General features: G+C 34.7%; 1 protein-coding gene across 6 annotated transcripts in view; it reads left to right on the top strand.

The window, feature by feature from the left end:
* The window catches only part of TLK1 (tousled like kinase 1), a 145563-nt gene that overhangs the window by 78809 nt on the left and 46708 nt on the right, over positions 1–20046 (top strand). For all 6 annotated transcript variants that reach the window (XM_042994669.1, XM_042994671.1, XM_042994670.1 and 3 more), the window contains 8 exons: positions 1430–1505; positions 6075–6121; positions 7799–7894; positions 9103–9192; positions 10461–10553; positions 14368–14478; positions 14595–14731; positions 18708–18896. In XM_042994669.1, the coding sequence (XP_042850603.1) occupies positions 1430–1505; positions 6075–6121; positions 7799–7894; positions 9103–9192; positions 10461–10553; positions 14368–14478; positions 14595–14731; positions 18708–18896 (839 nt within the window). The remainder of the gene's footprint in view (positions 1–1429; positions 1506–6074; positions 6122–7798; positions 7895–9102; positions 9193–10460; positions 10554–14367; positions 14479–14594; positions 14732–18707; positions 18897–20046) is intronic.

Here is a 20046-nt window from a genome sequence, read left to right as displayed (position 1 = left end):
TGTCATTCATACTGTTTAATCATAGACTATTCATAAAACAAAATATGGAATATGTTCCTTCCTTGTTTGGGGACTACATTGCCTTTAGAGATTTATTTTAAGTTGCCTCGATGTTTCATTCATTCAAACATTCTTTGTTCTGGCACCAGACGTACTTGCCAAGCTTCTAGAATTTGAGGGCCTTGTGCCATTGCCTTGTGCTTTTGCTCTTAGTTTTAATCTTTAAGCACAACAACAGTCTGTCAACACTCCATGAAAATTACTTGTCATTTTAGCCTGATGAAAATACTAATTTGGGAATAAGCCATCTTCCAGGGTGGGGTGTCTGCAGACTTTTTCTGTAAAGGGCCAGGTATTTTAGGCTCTGTAGACCATAGAGTCTCTGTAGGAACTAACTCTGCTGTTGTAGTCTGAAAGCAACCATAGATAGTACATAAATGAATGAGTGTGGCTGTGTTCCAATAAAACTTTATTTATGGGCACTCAAGTTTGAATTTCTTAAAATTTTCTTATCATAGTATTTTAATTATTAAATTTTTGGTTATTTAAAAAAGTAAAAGTTAGGCTTAGGTTGGGCCTTACAAAAACAGGTGGCTGGCCAGATTTGGCCAGTGGGTTGTAGTTTGCTGTCCCCTAATTTAGGGCACAGTCTACAAATTTGCTCTAATTGTTGTTACATAATAATTGTTAAACATTTAGGTGAATGGTCCTTTTTAGTAGGGATTGTATATATATCAGAGTTTAAGTTTGCTCTTTTCTTTTTCATCCGAGTTTACTTTTATAGACTAAATATGTGTGAATAATAGAAAGCTAATAGGAAAAACATAAGTTTTTATTCTTTATTTTTGTTGTTTTTTACCCAATCCAGTTAAGAATGTGAAGAACTTTCATTTTTCTTTAAAGATGTTAAAGAACAGCCTTTAAAAAGGCTAATTACGGGGCGCCTGGGTGGCGCAGTCGGTTAAGCGTCCGACTTCAGCCAGGTCACAATCTCGCGGTCTGTGAGTTCGAGCCCCGTGTCAGGCTCTGGGCTGATGGCTCGGAGCCTGGAGCCTGTTTCCGATTCTGTATCTCCCTCTCTCTCTGCCCCTCCCCCGTTCATGCTCTGTCTCTCTCTGTCCCAAAAATAAATTAAAAAACGTTGAAAAAAAAAAAAGGCTAATTACTCTCAGATTTTCACCCACCTCAAATCAGATTCTGTAAATGTGAATTTCACGTAATGTGTGTAAGTCTTATGTACTTTGAATTTTAAAAGCTTACACAGAAAATTTTATCTTTTAATAAATTGTGTAAAAGTAACCATTTATATCACATGAACACTATTGAACAAAACTGTTTTTATTTTGAAAATGAAAATAATTTGTATAGTGACTAATAATTTTGTATGTAAAAAGTATATTTTTAAATTCTGTTAACTTGCTTTCTGTAGACACCAGAAAAGAAACAATCGGAATCATCTAGAGGAAGAAAGAGAAAATCAGAAAACCAGAATGAAAGTAGTCAGGGTAAGTGAAACAAAATCTCCTTTCAGAGCCAAATGACCATTTACAATTAATTATTCTGATTTTTTAATCAGTAGTTTAACTGTACAAGTAATACTATGTTTTTGTAATTTCTATAGCTATTATGTAACTTATGCATTACTAATAGTTTAGAAATGTACTTCTATAAGAAATAATAATATAAAATTGGAATCTTCCGTGTAGCACAGATAGTTAGTGTATGGTTACTATTTTTAGGCTTTTTGACATTTCCCTTATTTTTTTTATTTGAGAATTAAAAAGGCAAGTATCATGTCCAAACCTTATCTTATCCCTTTCATTTTTCTTTCTTTATCTGAATTATGGTATTGAAGTGGCTTCTTGTCTTCGGATAAGAACATTAGATGTCACTTTAAAGTGCAAGTACCCAAAACTTGCTTTGGTTATTAAAGACTTTATATAAAGACTTTTATTAAAGCACCAACTTTTTCTTTCCAAACCTGTTTGTTCTTCATTCTTTGTTGCATACGTACCCTTTGTGATATAGGCTAAGAAGATGGTTTTCATTAGACTACACAACTCTTGTAATGGGCAACAAAATAGTTATTGTCCTTTAATTTGGCTACTCAAAATTAAATACAATAAATTGGTTCTTCAATCACATGTAATGACTTTATACATATATTACATGTTTTAGAGCCACTTACTTTAGCTGTAAAGACTTAAGGCCGCGAACATGTGGTATCCTAGTATTTACATGTGGCACTGGCGTCAAGAAATGTACTTGAAGCAACTGTCTGTGTGGAAGGAAGGAGTTAAACCACTCTAGCATCTTTCTGTAGACGTGTGGTACTTTGTATCTCAGTCTGCTCTGAGCTTGTTTTTGGTCTTGGTGTAGTTCCACCAGCTTGTGATTAGTGGACTTGGGAGTTTGATTTAGTGTAAAGATACATTAGTTATGATAGTTTCAACTCTAGTTTTAAAAACTCACTTAAAAGCAGGTCCCAAATTAGAGGGTGGTTGATCCAACCCAGATCCTATGTTTTTAAGAATCCATGTTTATTTCTTTGTGGTCTGCTATCCACAGAATTGTCTGGTTTCCTTACGGTTTTAGAATGGTTGCCAATTTTGATTGGATTTACTTGCTTCAGCTTTCACACTTGTATTTGCTTTAGAGAGAGTTGGCTTTCTATGTTTTTCCCCTTTCTTTGAACGTTAGCTTCTTCAAGTCCTGAGCAAACTTCTCTTATAATCTGGTCAGCCAGAATTGGATCATGAGTCCATTCCAAACCCAGTTATGTCCATAGACATACTATTGCTCTTACAAAAATCAGGTCCATCTCTGAAATTGAAAGTGGGTAAAATTCCTTTTAGAAATGAAGGCTTTGTGGAGAGGGGACGATACCTGAACAAAATTGGATTTCTGATCAGTAGGGGGTGGAAATTAGGATGGAGGCCAGACAGGAGTCAGCTTCTTCTGAAATTACATGTGCTATGTAGGGGAGGGAATGTTAACAGAGCAAAATTTGTGTTCAGTTAGGGAAAAAGGATTAGGGAAATAGCTTCTGGATAGATAACCAAAAATGTCTCTGTCTTCATCAAAGGATAGCACCTTCAGAATCTGCAGGAAAGTTGTTATAGGCAGAAGGAAAATTCCTTGGGTTATACAGGCATACCTTAGAGATACTTCAGGTTCGGTTCTAGACCATCACAATAAAGCAAATATCACAGTAAACAAGTTAAATGAATTTTTTGGATTCTCAGGGTATATAAAAGTATATTTATACTATACCATAGTCTATTAAGTATGCAATAGCATTATGTCTAAAAACCATCATGCATTTCTTAATTTAAAAATATTGCTAAAAAATGCTGTCATCTGAGCTTTCAGTGAGTTGTAATCACTGATAACGGTGATTATTTGCCATAACAAATATAATAATAATGAAAAAGCTTGAAATATTGCAAGAATTACCAAAGTATGACACAGAGACATAAAGTGAACAAATGCTATCTATTGGAAAAACAGTGCCTATAGACTTGCTCAGTGCAAGGTTGCCATAGACCCTTCAATTTGTGTTTAAACACACACACACACACACACACACACACACACACACACACACACACGCACAGTATCAGTGAAGCGCAATAAACAAGGTATGCCTGTAAAACCTTTTACATTCCTTTCCGACCTCTAAATAAATCTGTATAAAACTATTGTTCAAACTTTCTAGGTAGCGTTTATACTTGTGAGTACTTAGTTTTTCTTGTTAAACAAAAGAATTTAAGGTTGTTAGGTCACGTGGGTGGCTCAGTCAGTTGAGCATTTGACTTCAGCTCAGGTCATGATCTCATGCTTTGTTGAGTTTGAGTCCCACAGCGGACTCTCTGCTGTCAGCTTAGAGCCCGCTTCGGATCCTCTGTCCCCCTCTCTCTCTGCTCCTCTCCAGTGCTTGCTCTCTCTCTCTCAAAAATAAATACACATTAAAAAAATAAAAAAGAATTTAAGGCTGCTGAACTTTAAAATCTTATTGATTGATTGATTGATTGATTTGTTTATTTATGAGGGAGAGAGGGAAAAAAGAGAGAGGGAAAGAGAGAGAGAGAGGGAAAGAGAGAGAGAGAGAGATCAAGCCAGGGAGAGGGAAGAAGGAAAGAGAGAATCTTAAGCAGAGTCTATGCTTAGTGTGGAGCCTGATGCAGGGCTTGATCTCATGACCCTGGGATCACGACCTGAGCCAAAATCATGAGTTGAATGCTCAACTGACTGAGCCACCCAGGCACACCTTAAATGTAACTTTTGTTCATCTCAGTAGTGCCTGGCACATAGTAACCACTTCAAATATTTGTTATATAAATAAAATAAATGAATAAATTAATATAAGTCAGTGTTAAATTGATAAATGTGTGTGTTTATATTATCTGAAGCTTTTGACTTCATGGTGTCATCAGGTTTTGTTTGTATTGAAGAAATCCTGTATTCTGTATAGTTCCAATGAAGGGTGGGTGCCTCTTATCCAAAAAAGTATCTTTAAACACAGTATTTCTTAGCACCTTCTTAATTCAATATTTTTTTTTATTTCAAGTTTTTATTTAAATTCTAATTAGTTAACATATATATTAAAATTGATTTCAGGTGTCGAATTTAGTGATTCGTCACTTACGTATAACAGCCCAGTACTCTTCACAAGTGCCCTCCTTAATCCCCATCACCCATTTAGCCTATCCCCTGCCCTTAATTCAGGATTTATAAAATTGATTCTTTTTAGAGCAAAACTTTTAATCAAAGAACTGTGATATGTAATGATTTGGACCACTTTATCAATATGGTCATAAGAGCAATATTTAAAATCTAGTTTATTAAAAAACATCCTCTGGGGGCACCTGGCTGGCTCAGTTGATTAAGGGTCCAACTCTTGATTTCAGCTCTTGATCTCATGGTTGGTGAGATCAAGCCCCACATCAGGCTCTGCACTGGCAGCATGGAACCAGCTTTGGATTTTCAGCCCCCCTCTCTTTCTCTCCACCACGCCCCTGCATATGTGCACGCTCTTTCTCTCTCTCTCTCAAAATAAACTTAAAGAAAAACACACAGGAGTGCCTGGGGTGGCTCAGTTATTTAAGCATCTGACTCTTGGTTTTGGCTTAGTCATGATCTCATGTGTTGTGAGATTGAGCTCCGCATCTGGCATTGCACTGACAATGCAGAGCCTGCTTGAGATTTTCTCTCTCCCTGTCTTGCTGCCCCTTCTCTGCTTGTGTGCAAACACACTCTTTCTCTCTCTCTCTCTCTGAAAATAAATAAACTTAAAAAAAAAAAAAGAAGAAGAAGAACATCCTGTTGATTTGATTTGGGGATACTTTTTTTTTTTTTTCAAGTTTATTTTGTTTATTGAGAGAGACAGAGGGTGTGTGAGCAGGCAGAGAGAGAATCTCAAGCAGGCTCCACACTGCCAGTGGGAAGTCCGATGCGGGCTTGAACCAGTGAACTGTGAGATCATGACCTTAGCCGAAATCAAGAGCTGGATGTTTAACCGACTGAGCCACCCACCCACCCCGGGAATACTTTTTTTAGAAAATCCAAACTTTTACAAAATAACGTTCATATTAAAGCTTATTATTGTCAGTTTGTTATGGTTTTGTGTTAACCAAAGCTTTTATATTATTTACAGGTATGAATTGGTTTGTTAGTTATACAGTTGCTACTTGTTTTTTTTTTTAATTCATTGATTTGCTTTTATGAAATTAGCAGTCATTAAGCAATATGAATAATGTAGTTTTAAAAACAAAATCCTTTAATGTCATTTGTATATGTGGTTCTCCAGTAATTGGGACTTTAAAAATTGACGTGTTTCTATTGAAATGTCATTTGATTTTTGGATTTCTGAAGTTGGCATCTTACCCTCTGAGGATTCTTAATATAATTCTTTCAATGTCTATCACTACCCAACTAAAATATCATGTTCTTTTTATTAAGCAGATGATTTTTATGTGTATTAGCAAAATCAAGTTTGACACATTCTTTTTCTGATATAGTATGGTAGGTAGTCATGACCAGATCTGTAACAGTTTTTTACTTTTATATTCTAGGAAAAAGTATTGGGGGGCGTGGCCACAAAATTAGCGACTATTTTGAAGTAAGTTTATTGACAAATACCTCCAGTTCTTAATATTATTTTGGTATGGGCTGAAATAATTTCTTTGAAGTACGAGGTCAACTTTTGATTATCTACGTGATTAGAGCAGAGTGTCAGTACTATGTAATGTCCTGTCTTCCTAGGAACATTAAAATTTACTTTTATATTCATATATTATTGTTGTAATTTTCAAAGTACTTCCTCACATACTTGCTTATAACAGCCCAGGAGATAGGCACAGGAGATATTAGGGTTTCTATATTACACATGAGGAAACTGAGGACCAGACATGTAAAGTAGCCTATTTAACATCAAATTCTAAATGGAAGTGCAAAGAGAGAACTTGAATAACCTCTAGTTTAGAATTGTTTCTGCTGTCAGTGCAGCCTTTATGGCACCATAGCAACATTTGAGCCCTGTAGATGGAAGTTAAATAATAGAAATGTGAATCTAAGAGCCCCTGAAAATAATAAATGTGATACATTTAGATTCTTACCCAATTTAGAATATTACCTTATTCTTCTACACAGAAGTACTTTTGGCTACCAGTTTTACATTACAGTACATTAATATGATTGTTAAAACACAAACATGATCTACTCAGTTGAAAAATACTTATATTTACTTGAGTGTGAGAGCAGAATTTGCCAGTTAGGGGAAGGGCTGCATTAAAAGCTTTTTTTTTTTTTTTTTTTTTTTTTTTTAAACCATCCATTGTGTTTCTTAATTGGATTTACAGAATCTAAGGTAAAACTATTGCTGACCACGGTCTTGTATTGCTAACCTAGTGCTCTTTAGTTAAGGTCAGTCCCTCAGTGTTAATAAGAATCTTTGGCAAAGGTTGGATCAATTCAAATAAACAAATTTCAAGTCTGTTGAATATTCCTCATGTGCCACTAGTTCTGCTAGTCACTGTAGAGTAAAAAATAAATTAGACCAAGTCCCTAGGCTGCAGGAAGACCTACTAGGAGGTCCCCATCTCTGCTCTTCTCCTAATACCCTGAGAGGAATCCAGTAGCAGTTTTCTCTTCCCATTCTTGGTAGAGAAATGAGAAAGGTAGCTGTGGAATAGATTTGGAGGCTTCTCTTCATAGGCACCTAAGTCATGCACTGTAATTCATCTCATGCATGAAAGAAAGGATTGATTTTTATTAGATTTTGTGCTGTTAAACAGAAGAGACTTTGTCTGTGTAACTTTTTATATTAAGTGCTACAAACATTTGGATTTTTAACAGATCTAGAGAATGTTGTTTTAAGATGGCTTATTACATTCACTAACATCTACTTGTAAATATGCTAATTTGGGGGTGTTAGGGATTATACCCATTCAACAAACATTTATAAGGAACTATTAAAATTTGAAGGAAAAATAATATATGTTCACTGTTGGGGAGGGGGGGAATTTTTGAGTCTGCTGCAGTAACAAATTAAAACCAGCATGTTAAAAAAAAATAAGGGTCTTTGCTAAACATAGTCTTTTCATATTCTTGTGATCAGTATTCTCTCTTTAGTCTTTTAGGACTTGGCTGTAACTAACCTTAGTTTTGCTTTTTCTTGACCCATTTAAATCACTACTGAATTTAATTTAAAAGACAATATATTTAAATTAATTATTAATATCATGTCTAAACATCTGTCCAAACCTATTTTCATAAAGTGTTTTCTTTTTTTTCTTAGTACCAAGGTGGGAATGGCTCAAGTCCAGTAAGAGGCATACCTCCTGCGATCCGTTCTCCTCAAAATTCACATTCACATTCCACTCCTTCCTCATCTGTAAGTTTTGACATGTGTAGAGAGTCTTAAATCTACTAACATATGTATGTATGTATACTGAATATCTTTTCACTGAGAACTTCTATATATATTTATTTGTATTTATCTTCTAAGAAAATTATTTTGTGAGGTAAGTTAAATTCTTTTTAATGATTTGATGCTGTTAGAACGTTATTTCTCAAAGTGAGATCCTTAAGTTAAAGATTTCCTGAATTGATTATATCCAAGAAGTAATGTTTCTATAAAAGAATGCTGTCAAACTTAGGGGACTACAATGAATACTCTTGTATCGGTCCATATTCAGTTACTGATTTCTAATTTCTAATTCTCTTAGATATTAAATTTCTTAACCCACTAAAGTGATAGCATGATTCCTTTCTAGACAAAGGTAGGCAGCCTTTAGCCTTGGACCATTTTATTTCAGCATAGGAGAAGAATCTTGGATCTAAAAATTATCTTACAACTTCTTGGTTTGTTTCTAGTGTATTTAAGTCCTAGTCCTTTTTATATGCATTGTTTTGCATATTGGATTTCATTTTTCCTTATCTTTCATTATATGAAAGTTTAATGTCTAACCAGAAAAGCAGTGTTGGCTCTCAGTAATTTAAAAATGAATTGAAGGTTTTTTAAAATCAAAGTATCTCTTATTTATTCAAATACCTTGTTATTATTTCCAGTGTTCCCTTCTGGTCCTTGCTGGTAGACATATAATTAGTTGTATCTTACTTATTTTGTACCTTGGACACATTATATTGTAATATGCAAAATAAACTATAAGACTCAATAATTTTGAGTCGTAGTGATAGCAGTGATACAATGATATAATCTGTTTTCAATGATGTGTTTTAAAACTAGTCACTAGATAAACCATGAAACTCAACAGTAAATTGATATTATACTATATATGGGCATGCATTATTGTCCCTATTACTAAGAATTCTATATTAAGATCTTCTCAGTTTTACTTTTTGAGCCATCGTCATCTGTTTTTAATATTTTTGTTTTGAAATAATGTATTTGGCCTTGTTTAACAGATTGAAAGCATTAAAATGTTTTTGATGGTTCTAGGCTGTAAGCTTCGTGAGGGCAGGGAATATATGGTTGTCTCTTTCATTGCACCTTTATGTAAGGGAGGGTTAAGTAGTTGTTGCTGAGGAGAAGGCTGTTTTCTTCTTGCTAATGTAAAAATTTTAATATATTTTTTTAAGGTTCGACCGAATAGCCCTTCTCCTACTGCATTAGCTTTTGGGGACCACCCTATTTTACAACCAAAGCAGTTATCCTTTAAAATTACTCAGGTAAATAGTAATTGAAATTTCTTTGTGTGATTTGTAAGAAACTAGTGACTTATAAGAAACTTAGTATAATGTAGAAACTAGTGGACATAGTCATAAAGTAAAATTATACATCAAGAAAGCTAATTACTAGACAAAAAAGTAGTTTGTAGGGGGTGAGAAATTGAAACACCCAGTTTACTATCAGCTTGTCCTTTGTTACATGCTGGTTAAATATGTAGATGTTTTGGGGCACCTGGGTGGCTCAGTCGGTTAAGTGTCTGACTCTTGATTTTGGTTCAGGTACATGATCTCATGGTTTGTGAGTTCGCGGTGCTGGCAGTGCGGAACCTGCTTGGGATTCTTTCTCTCTCTCCCCCTCTCTCTCTGCCTCTCCCCTGCGTGCGCGCTCTCTCTCTCTCTCAAGATAAATAAATAAACATTAAAAACTTTTTAAAAATATCTAGATGTTTAAGCATATTAAATAGAACAACCATAACATGTCAATTTTGTTTACTGATTTTTTTTTTTGAACATACCATCCAAATAAATATAAGCATTGTCTTCCTGAAGCTATTACATTTGTCATACGTGGACATAAAAGGTGTTCATTTTGGGTGTATGTATTTATATACATACATATGTATGTGTGTATATAAATTTGTATATATATATATAAATTTATATATATATGCTATATACTTAAAATATTTGAAAATTGAATATTAGATATCTTTTATGTTTATTTGGTTTTATGAATTTTGATTACTAAGTTTTTCATTTTAACTTTTTACATATGACAGTTTGGGGATGATACTGTCTCAAACCAGGGGGATTTGAAGAGTAGATGTTTTTGCTTAGCCATCTTTATTACCCAATTTATTGCCATTAGACTTTTCTGTTAGGTCATGTGCAAATTGTTGTACATGCATCAAAACTTCAGGCTATTCATTGCTTTCAGTCAATGAATAGTTCATGAAAGTTTTTGCCATGTTCAAAAGTCAGCTAGAGTTGATAGCACAAAGCAGTGGTTATATTGAATTTTAATGAAGAACATAACAATATTCTAAAACTTTTAGTAATCAGTCTTTTAAATATTTCTTTGTAACCTTGTAGAAGTTATACTTCTGAAGATATTAAAACTTAAAACTGTACTAAGACTTTTGGGATAACTTTTATGAACACAAACTCAAATATTTTCTTTGCTTTTTAGAATCAGAGTAAAATCTAGTTTATATTTGCATGCAGTGATACATATAATGAAGATAATCAAATAGTTTTCTTTCATTTAGACTGATCTCACAATGCTGAAATTAGCAGCATTAGAAAGTAATAAAAACCAGGACCTGGAAAAGAAGGAGGGTCGTATAGATGACTTGCTCAGGGTAAGTAATAAGTCATAGAGGGAAAATTGAGTGAATTATTTGGCAATAGTAAAAGTTGAGGAAATACTTAGCAACGTAAAAAAAATTTATAGCTGAGAAGAATAAGCTTTTTCTGGTAGTTTTAAGTACATGAAAATAACTATTTTAAAGTGCAAATTATTCTTTAAATGTGAATTGAGAAACAGTTGGAGAAATAGAGGGAAGTTTATAAAATTTATTTTTATTTGATCAACTATCATAAGACAAATAGCCATTTTGTGTTAGTTTTAAGGGTGTAATTGATTTTGTCTTAAACCCTCTGATATTTGGTATTATACAAGATGAAGTAACTGCTGCAATCCTGTGAAATTTTTAATGGAAACCTTGCAAAAAGACACATCAGAAAGTATTATAATATGAGTAAGGTATGAAGCAGTGGTTCTCACTCCATGATGCTGATTAGAATTAGCAAATGGGAAAGGTGGGAGGCACTTTATAAAGGTGGCCATGCCTAAACTCCAACCTGAGGGGTTCTGATTAAGTTGATGTGAGGTCAGGGGTTCGGCATTGGTAGTTTTAAAAACTCCTCCAGATAATTATAATTTAAGCCAGCATTAAGAACTGTTGGTATAGAAACTCAGTGAAATCAACATCTGTGGTCTTACCATGATGATCTATATGTTTGAAACACCCAGCTTGCCTTTTCCTGATCCTATCCCAGTCACTTCTCACATCCCTTTACCATTACCTACTGTTCTAAGTTTTGTATTTATTATGCCTTTGTGTTTCTTTATGGTTTTATCACATGTATCTATACATTCTTAACAACATATTTCAGGGTTTTTTTGAACTTTGCATAAAATTACGCTGAGGACACCTGGGTGGCTCAGTTGGTTGAGCATCCGACTTCAGCTCAGGTCATTGTCTCATGGCTCATGGGTTCGAGTCCCACGTTGGGCTGTGTGCTGACAGCTCAGAGCCTGGAGCCTGCTTCGGATTCTGTGTCTCCCTCCCTCTCTCTGCCATTCTCCCATTTGCTCCGTCTCTCTCACAAATATAAATAAAAACATTTAAAAAAAATTACGCTCTATGTACCCTTTTGCCCTGCTTGTTTTCACTAAACATTAAATGTGGAATTGTCATGTACTTTGTTTCATGTTATATAGTAAGGTTTTATATGAATATACCGTAATACATCTTTTTGCTGTTGGTAGACATTTTGTTTCTACTTTTTTGCTAATACGAATGGTCCTGCTAACAACATTCTAATACATGTCTTCTAGCGCAAATGTGGAAAAATTTGTCTTACGTTATATGCTTAAGAGAGATGTGGCCAGAGTACATGGCATGCACATCTTCAATTTTGCTTTATAATGATGCCAAATTTTTCCCAAAGTGGTTGGATTAGTTTACACTCCTACCGGCAGTGGGCAAGAAATAATCTTGGTGCTTATTATCTTTGTCAAGGCTTATTATAATCAGATATAAGAAATTTTTTTGGCCAATTTGATAGAGGGAAACAAGGTGTCTTTTATTGTGCATTCTCTTTTATCATCTTTTAAAATATTTATTAACTGTGTTTCTTCTGTGAAATAACTGATGTTTTTTGCTCATTTTTTCTTAGTGGGTTGCTATCGTTTTTTTATTGATGTCAGTTTCTTGTTGTTCATATATATTGATTTTCTCCCAGTGTGCAAATTGCCTCTTTATTTCTTCATGCTGTCTTTTGATGATTAGATGCATTTAAAAATTTTATATGATTAAATACATCTTTTTGTTTGTAGCTTATGGTATGTTTGTACCAAGTTATTATCAAAGGTATACCAAAAGAACTAATTTTTTTTTTAATTTCTAATATCATAAAGATATCCCTCTATATTTTCTTTTAAAACCTTTGTAGTCTGGGTTTTCAAGACAAGTTGTTAATCTCACTGGAATTTGTTTTTCGGTATGGTGTAAATAAGGTTTCATTTTATTTTCTTTCTATATAGATAATCAGTTGCCCAGCTCTTTTAATTGAAACTCCACTCTTTCCTGCCAGTTCCATCATGTAATCTATGTTCCATATACAGGTGGATCTATTTCTGTATTCTCTGCTGTGTTCCATGTTCTATTTGTGTATTCCTACACTGGTATAGCATCTTTTATCATTTAGCAATTGTCTTTGTTAGTACCAGAGAACATAAACAGCAATAGTTTAAATGAGATACAATATTAGTTTTTGAGAGGAGAACAGAACTGGTTCTGTCATCACAGAACTGGTGATGTCTTCATAGTGTCTTATGGGATCTTGACTCCTTCAGTTTTTTATTCCTTTATCCTTAGTGTATGGCTTTCATCTTGAAGGTCATATCAAGGTATAAAATATTTATTAGGGTCTCATAGTTACAATAGGTTAGCTAGTTACATATCAATCCAGAATAAAATGTAAGCTTTCATTACTAATAAAGAAAGAGAAAATAGATTTGGGTGATTATAATTCCTGTAGCTTTATATTAAATCTTGATTTGTGATCGAAGAAATATCCTTTCTTTTTTGCTATTTTTGGCTTTTTGTAGTTTTAGAGAAATGTTAGAATCAAATTTTGAACACACACACACACACACACACACACACACCACAGTTTGTTTGAATTGTGCCTAATGAGGAAGGTTTCTTGGTACTGACTTCCATTTGTGTTCCTCTGAGAATCTCTTTATTTTACCCTTTTCCTTGAAAAATAATTTTATTAGGTATATAATTTTAGATTGGTAGCTCTTTTCTTCTAGCATTTTCGATATATTACGTCTTTTGGCTTCTACAATGATTGGCCTAGAACTGTGGTTCTCAAAGTATGATTCCCAGACCAGAAGCATCAGCATCCTGTGGAATTTATTAGAAATATTTTTCAGGGGTGCCTGGGTGGCTCAGTCGGTTGAGCGTCTGGTTCGGCTCAGGTCATGATCTCACAGCTCGTGAGTTCGAGCCCCGCGTCGGGCTCTGTGCTGACAGCTCGGAGCCTGGAGCCTGCTTCAAATTCTGTGCCTCCCTTTCTCTCTGCCCCAAGCCACTCGCATTCTGTCTCTGTCTCTCTCAAAAATAAATAAACATTAAGAAAAAATTTTTAAAGAAAGAAAGAAATAATTTTCAGACCCTACTCTAGACTGACTTATATAGAAACTTGGGGAGTGTGTCCCCCAATACAGTCCCTGCAGTCTGTATTATAACAAGCCCTCCAGGTTATTCTGTCATTATCCTAGACTAATCTGACTCATCTCCTGAGTTTATATAAGGGCCTTTGCATGAGCATATGGCTGCCTAGAAAGTCAGCAAAATGGGTATCTTATTGCCAAGAAAGATGGTGGAAATAGTTAGCTATTGGGTAGGCATCGGTAGTGTCAGCCCCAAGTTTAATGGAGAAAACAGTTTTATCAGTTACAAAAGATGGAAGAGAACTTACATTCATTTTTAAGTGTTAGTCATTTTATATACATATAGTTATTTTTAACTAAGTGAGATAGTTAGTATTGCCCCTATTTTAGAAATACAAAAGAAATAAACTAAGGTTCAGGTAACTGACTGAACTTAGCCAAGGTTATATACCTTAGGATGTGGATTTGAACCATGGAATATGGATACAAATTCCATGTACTTTCCACTGCACAGTTAAGGAACATTTAACAGTATTATGCCACAATAAGTAGATGTTGAAAAAAATTTTTTAGTATCATACTCCATACTCAAATCCTTAATTAACCCTTTCTTTTTATATACTTTATTCAGAATGTTAAAAATAGTCATCACTGTTTCATATACACAAATTCTAGACCTTTTCCATTTTCTCCCTATTTTGTAGGCTAATTGTGATCTCAGACGGCAAATAGATGAACAACAAAAATTACTTGAAAAATACAAAGAACGATTAAATAAGTGCATATCAATGAGCAAAAAACTGCTTATTGAAAAGGTAGGTTTAAAGTTCAGTGATTTGTTTCCTTTTCATTCCGCTTGACCCCTTTTTTGCCTTGTACAGTTTTAAATTTTAAATAAATAAAATTGATGATATTTTCCTTCTCCTTCCAGAGTACGCAAGAAAAACTGTCAAGCCGAGAGAAGAGTATGCAAGACAGATTACGCCTTGGGCACTTCACAACAGTTAGACATGGTGCTTCATTTACTGAACAATGGACAGATGGTTTTGCGTTTCAGAATCTCGTGAAGTTAGTCATTCTTACATTTTAAATAATGTAGTGTTCCTTTGAGTTTTTATTACTTGCAAAGATTGTACATTTGGAATTGTGTTCTACATCTACTCCTTACTATTTGAAATCACAGAATTTAGTACATTTGAAAGGAACGTAAAACACAAGTATTACAATTTCAACTTTAGCAAATTTCTTGATTAGTTAGCATTCATCCATACAGCATGATGTATTATTCTAAACATGACTTTCCAAAATATAAACTGACCTTCCAGCTTTATAGATGATTTGGGAGGGAAATGTAATTGTCATTGGAAGATTTACATCTATATGTATGTATATTTTGGGATTTGCCTACTTAGTTTTTTCCCCCCATTCTCCAATCCTTACTTTAGTCTTAGTATTCAGCCCCTGTCTGCTCTCTGTTCCTATGGAAAAGACAAGAACTTTTTCTGTTCTGCTTTAGATACAATAATGCTAAATCAGTTGAACTGAACATGTAGCTTTAGTGTTTCTGAGGTAAACTTTAAAACAGAGAAGTTATTGAGTTTAGATGATTGACTCTGTTAAGAAGCCAAGACCTATGCTGCCCACCCCCCCTTTTTTTTTTGCCGGAAAAATTTTAAAACCTGAAAAGCAGGAGTAGTGGCAGCATCTACATCAGATTTCCTAGAACTCGTTCAGTTATGTGCAAAATGGAGGCAAAGCTGTATCTCCCGTATTATATAAACATCGCTGTTTTAAACACTGGTTCCCAGGACTTAGCACAGAATGGCCTTCTCTATCTCAGTTGATTTCTTTAGCTGTGCTGGGTGAAAGGTGTACCATAATGAAGGATGTTGTTCTTGTGATGCTAGAGATTTTGGCTTTTAATTCTGTGGATAATATGGAGCTATTAAAGGTTTGTCTGTAGTGTGTGTGGTCAGAATTGAGTTTTAGAAAGATAACTCATGATAATATGGGAATGTTGGAAAGAAGATAAATTGTTGACAGCTGAGATGGGGAGAGGTCTCCAAGTGAAAGATGATTAGGCTTGAGCTAAAATATTGACAGTGAAACTAGAGATACGTTTGAGGTAGAAACCATGATTTTTGAGTATTTTAAAAGCAAGAACCTCAGCTGCTAAACCCAGACCTACAGTTGTCCTGGTAATGAATAAAATAGGTTGCAGTGTATAACCTTAAATATAAATCTAAAACACAAGCTCTGTTAGTAGTTAAAATTTCTTCACTGAGCTATCAAAAAAGAGCAAAATTGGGGCTTCCGGGTTGGTGAACACGTGGAAGTCTGGGGAGAGTGGTGCAAATGGAGAGGGCGTTGGAAGCTCTGTGCCCTTCCCTTGTGCCTTGCCCTATGCACCTCTTCAGTCTGGCTGTTCTGGCTTTGTGCCTTTTTATGATAAGTAAGTAATCTAGTTTTTAAAAAATTACTTGCATTTCTTGAATTGAGGGCCTACTGTGTATTGTTATACATATCTTATATCAAGTTACTTATCAGTGTGTATCAAGTAGTTTATCAGTGATAGAACCCAAAGTAGTTGACAGATAAGAGAAATAAATATTAGTGATGTTAAATTAATCTCTAAAATGTGTAGTCATTCCTGAATAATCAGATATTTGCTATATATTCATTCCAGTAATTCTTTACTTTCCGTTAGGATTTTGATCAGTAGGGTTATTGCTGTTTATTTTCATTTATAACATCTTGATTGTGTTCTAAAGTAGCTTTAAAAGTTAACTTTTTAAATAAAGTTATTCCTACTTCCAAATGGAAACTGGATTAAAGTCCTGTTCTAGCTTTGCTATTCTTGAATTTTCTCCACCCTTTTACTCTTCTCTGTGGGTGGTTAGTGATTCTTTCATTCTGGTCATATTCTACTACCATCTGGCTAGAACCATAGGAAAAGGCATTGTGCATGAAGTCAGTTTTGCATCAGCAGAGTAGAAGTTCTGTAGTTCTGGTTTGAGTGGGGGTGGGGAGCCAAGGAATTGAAACATTTGTCTTGTTTTAAATCTTAGTCTTATAGCCATGTAGCGTTTTTAAAACTTTTTCTTAGGGTGTTGAGGTGACCTAAAAGGGAACCGGTTACTTTGAGAACAAGTTTGCCTGGGCGGCTCTGTCAGTTAAGCATCCAACTTTGGCTCAGCTCTTGATCTCACAGTTCATGGGTTCAAGCCCTGCGTTTTGGGCTCTGTGCTGACAGCTCAGAGCCTGGAGCCTGCTTCGGTTTCTTTGTTTCCCTCTTTCTCTGCCCCTCCCCCGTCTCAAAAATAAACGTTAAAAAAAAAAAAAAAGCTTCACTGTTAACCTACTCTTGCTCTGGTCAGATTGCTGAAATCTCTAACATGTATTTTTATAGTAGACATGATATTTAGTAGTTTTTTACACTTAGTAAGCTTTAGATTCTTGAATGGGAAACAGTAATATTTATTTACTTTCATTAATTGCTCATTCTTTAAAGCCATGCTAATTTTTGTTTCCTTCAGGTAGTGAAAATTTCCTCTTTCTTCATAAATGTCTTAAACTGTGTGTGTCGGGGTGGGGGGGACAGAGAGAAAGAGAGAGCAGTCGTGGGTGTGCATGTGGGGAGAGGGAGAGAGAGACTCTCAAGCAGGCGCCATGCTCAGCGCAGAGCCTGACGCAGGGCTTCATCCCACAACCCTGGGATCGTGACCTGAGCAGAAATCAAGCATCAGATAGTCAGATGCTTAGTTGACTGAGCCACCCAGACTCCCCTCTTCTTAAATTTCTCATATTCAGATCAATTTTTGTTTCAAGATAGCACTTGCACATTCCCCAAATCTTCTTAACAGAGATAAATTTAGAAAATAACACTTCATTAAATTAATATTTGTGGGAATGCAAACTGGTGCAGCCACTCTGGAAAACAGTATGGAGGTTCCTCAAGAAATTAAAAATAGAACCACCCTACGACCCAGCAATTGCACAACTAGGTGTTTATCCAGGGGATGCAGGTGTGCTGTTTCGAAGGGACACGTGTACCCCAGTGTTTATAGCAGTGCTATTGACAATAGCCAAAGTATGGAAAGAGCCCAAATGTCCGTCAACGGATGATGGCAATCAAAAAGAATGAAATCTTGCCATTTGCAACTAGGTAGATGGAACTAGAGGGTATTGTGCGACATTAGTCAGAAAAGACAAGTATATGGCTTCATTCTTATGAGGACTTTAAGATACAAAACAGATGAATATAAGGGAAGGGAAGCAAAAATAATATAAAAACAGGGAGGGGGACAAAACATAAGAGACTCTTAAATATAGAGAACAAACAGGGTTGCTGGAGGGGTTGGGGGGGGATGGGCTAAATGGATAAGGGGCATTAAGGAATCTACTCCTGATATCATTGTTGCACCGTGTGCTAACTAACTTAGATGTAAATTATAAAAAAAATAAATAAATTATAGAAAATAAATATTACACATTTAAAAAATTCATATTTGTCTTTTGTAAGTTTTTCTACAAACAGTAAGTGATCAGATGCATGTTTAAAATATACTCCATGCTTACCTCTGTTCTTTTTTTAATAGCCCATTTATGTCATTCAGCAAATATTTACTGAATACCTAGTATGTGCTGATTATTGTGGTCGCACCAGAGATACAATAGGGTAGAAAATAGATGCAGTCTCTGTTCTCATGGAGTAATGTAGTCTAACTAGAGACATTCTAATCAAATGTCTGTAGGATTGATGCTTATTAGAAAGAAGGAAGCGGAGATCTACAAGCTACCATGAGATTATATATGGCAACACAGCTTTCCCTAGTTCAAGGGATTTAGGGAATTTAGAAATGAATGCTTCAAATTAGACCTAGAAAGTGAGTATAAGTTAGTTCAGAAAGGTGGAACCATAATTTATGTTTATGTTATATGATTTGTTAAATGATTTTTTCATGTTTATTAATGTATTTTCATCTTTTAACTGTGAAGAGAAAACAAAAAGTAAATACGGTTTTTTACATTTATTTTTATACAGGCAACAAGAATGGGTGAATCAGCAAAGGGAAGATATTGAAAGGCAAAGGAAACTTCTAGCCAAGCGCAAACCTCCCACAGCTAATAATTCTCAGGCACCCTCTACCAATTCTGAACCAAAACAGAGGAAAAACAAAGCAGTCAATGGAGCAGAGAATGATCCCTTTGTTAGACCAAATTTACCACAACTGTAAGCCTCCATTTTAACTTTTCTTTTTTTTTTAATTGTTGCCAATGAGCATGAATGTTTGTGATAGATGTTATTTGTAGTTAAACTAATACTTAAATACTAAAAGTAGTTATGGCCAGGAATGATGGCAGTATTGAAATTTATGACTAAATTAATAATCTCCAGATATCTGAATTCTGCCTTTGTAAGTGGAGATTTATTAATCCTCTTTTAAAGTAGAGATTTAGGTAGCTAAGAGGAAACTGGAATCCACTCTTTCTTCATGTCTGAATGATAGAGTCAGTTATCAGTTTTGATTATTTCAATTCAGTGTTTCCATTAATGTTCCTTTTTCTGAGAAAATGTTAAGTAATATAACTGACGTATTTTTTTTAACCTGTGAAAGCAATACGTTGGTAAGTTGTAGGTATTGTTTATTCCCTTCCTGCTTTTACTTATTTTCTAAATTTTCTGCATTAATGATGAATTCATAGTTCAAGGGACAAAGACATTTTTAAATCATTAAATGCTTATGATAGAAAATTGGGAAAATATGAAAGAACATAATAAAACAATATAGACCATGATCCCATCCCACAGAGAAGACCATTTTTAAAATGTTGATTTAAAGATACATCCAAATTTCTATAATTTTTCTCTTCTGCAGGAACTTAAGTTTATGAGTTAAACTTAAAACACACCCATCCCCGTTTGATATTTTTATGTGGATGTATTCTTTCTCTCCTTTGTTGGAAGGTTGTGTTTCACTTATGCTTTGATTCCCATCCCTGGCTACATGAGGGACCTCTTCTATCTGATACTCCTTTATCTTACATCGTTGACTTTGTTCTTTACTGATTCCTTCCTTTTAGAAAACAAAATGAAACAAAAAACTCTGCTGCCATTATATATCTCTACCCTAGTCTCCATATTCTGTCATCTTTATTAACCAGGTTTCCCAAAAGACTTACTTGGGCCAGTCTCTTCTGCCTCAACTTCTCTTTTGTCCTTTCTTAAGTGAAATTGCCTTTTAAACATTATCTTTTTGATGCTCAGTATCCTAGACATTTGAGTCTTTAACTTGACAATATTGAATATTGTTGACTTCTTATTTTTTCCCAGTTATCTTTCTTGCCTATTTCTTTTGAAATACCTTGTTATCCTAATTTTC

The sequence above is a fragment of the Panthera tigris genome, chromosome C1 (genome assembly GCF_018350195.1).
Source record: "Panthera tigris isolate Pti1 chromosome C1, P.tigris_Pti1_mat1.1, whole genome shotgun sequence".
In the NCBI taxonomy this organism is placed as follows: Eukaryota; Metazoa; Chordata; class Mammalia; order Carnivora; family Felidae; genus Panthera; species Panthera tigris.
The sequence above is the reverse complement of the archived record's forward strand: the minus strand, read 5'-3'. Positions and strand labels throughout refer to the sequence as shown.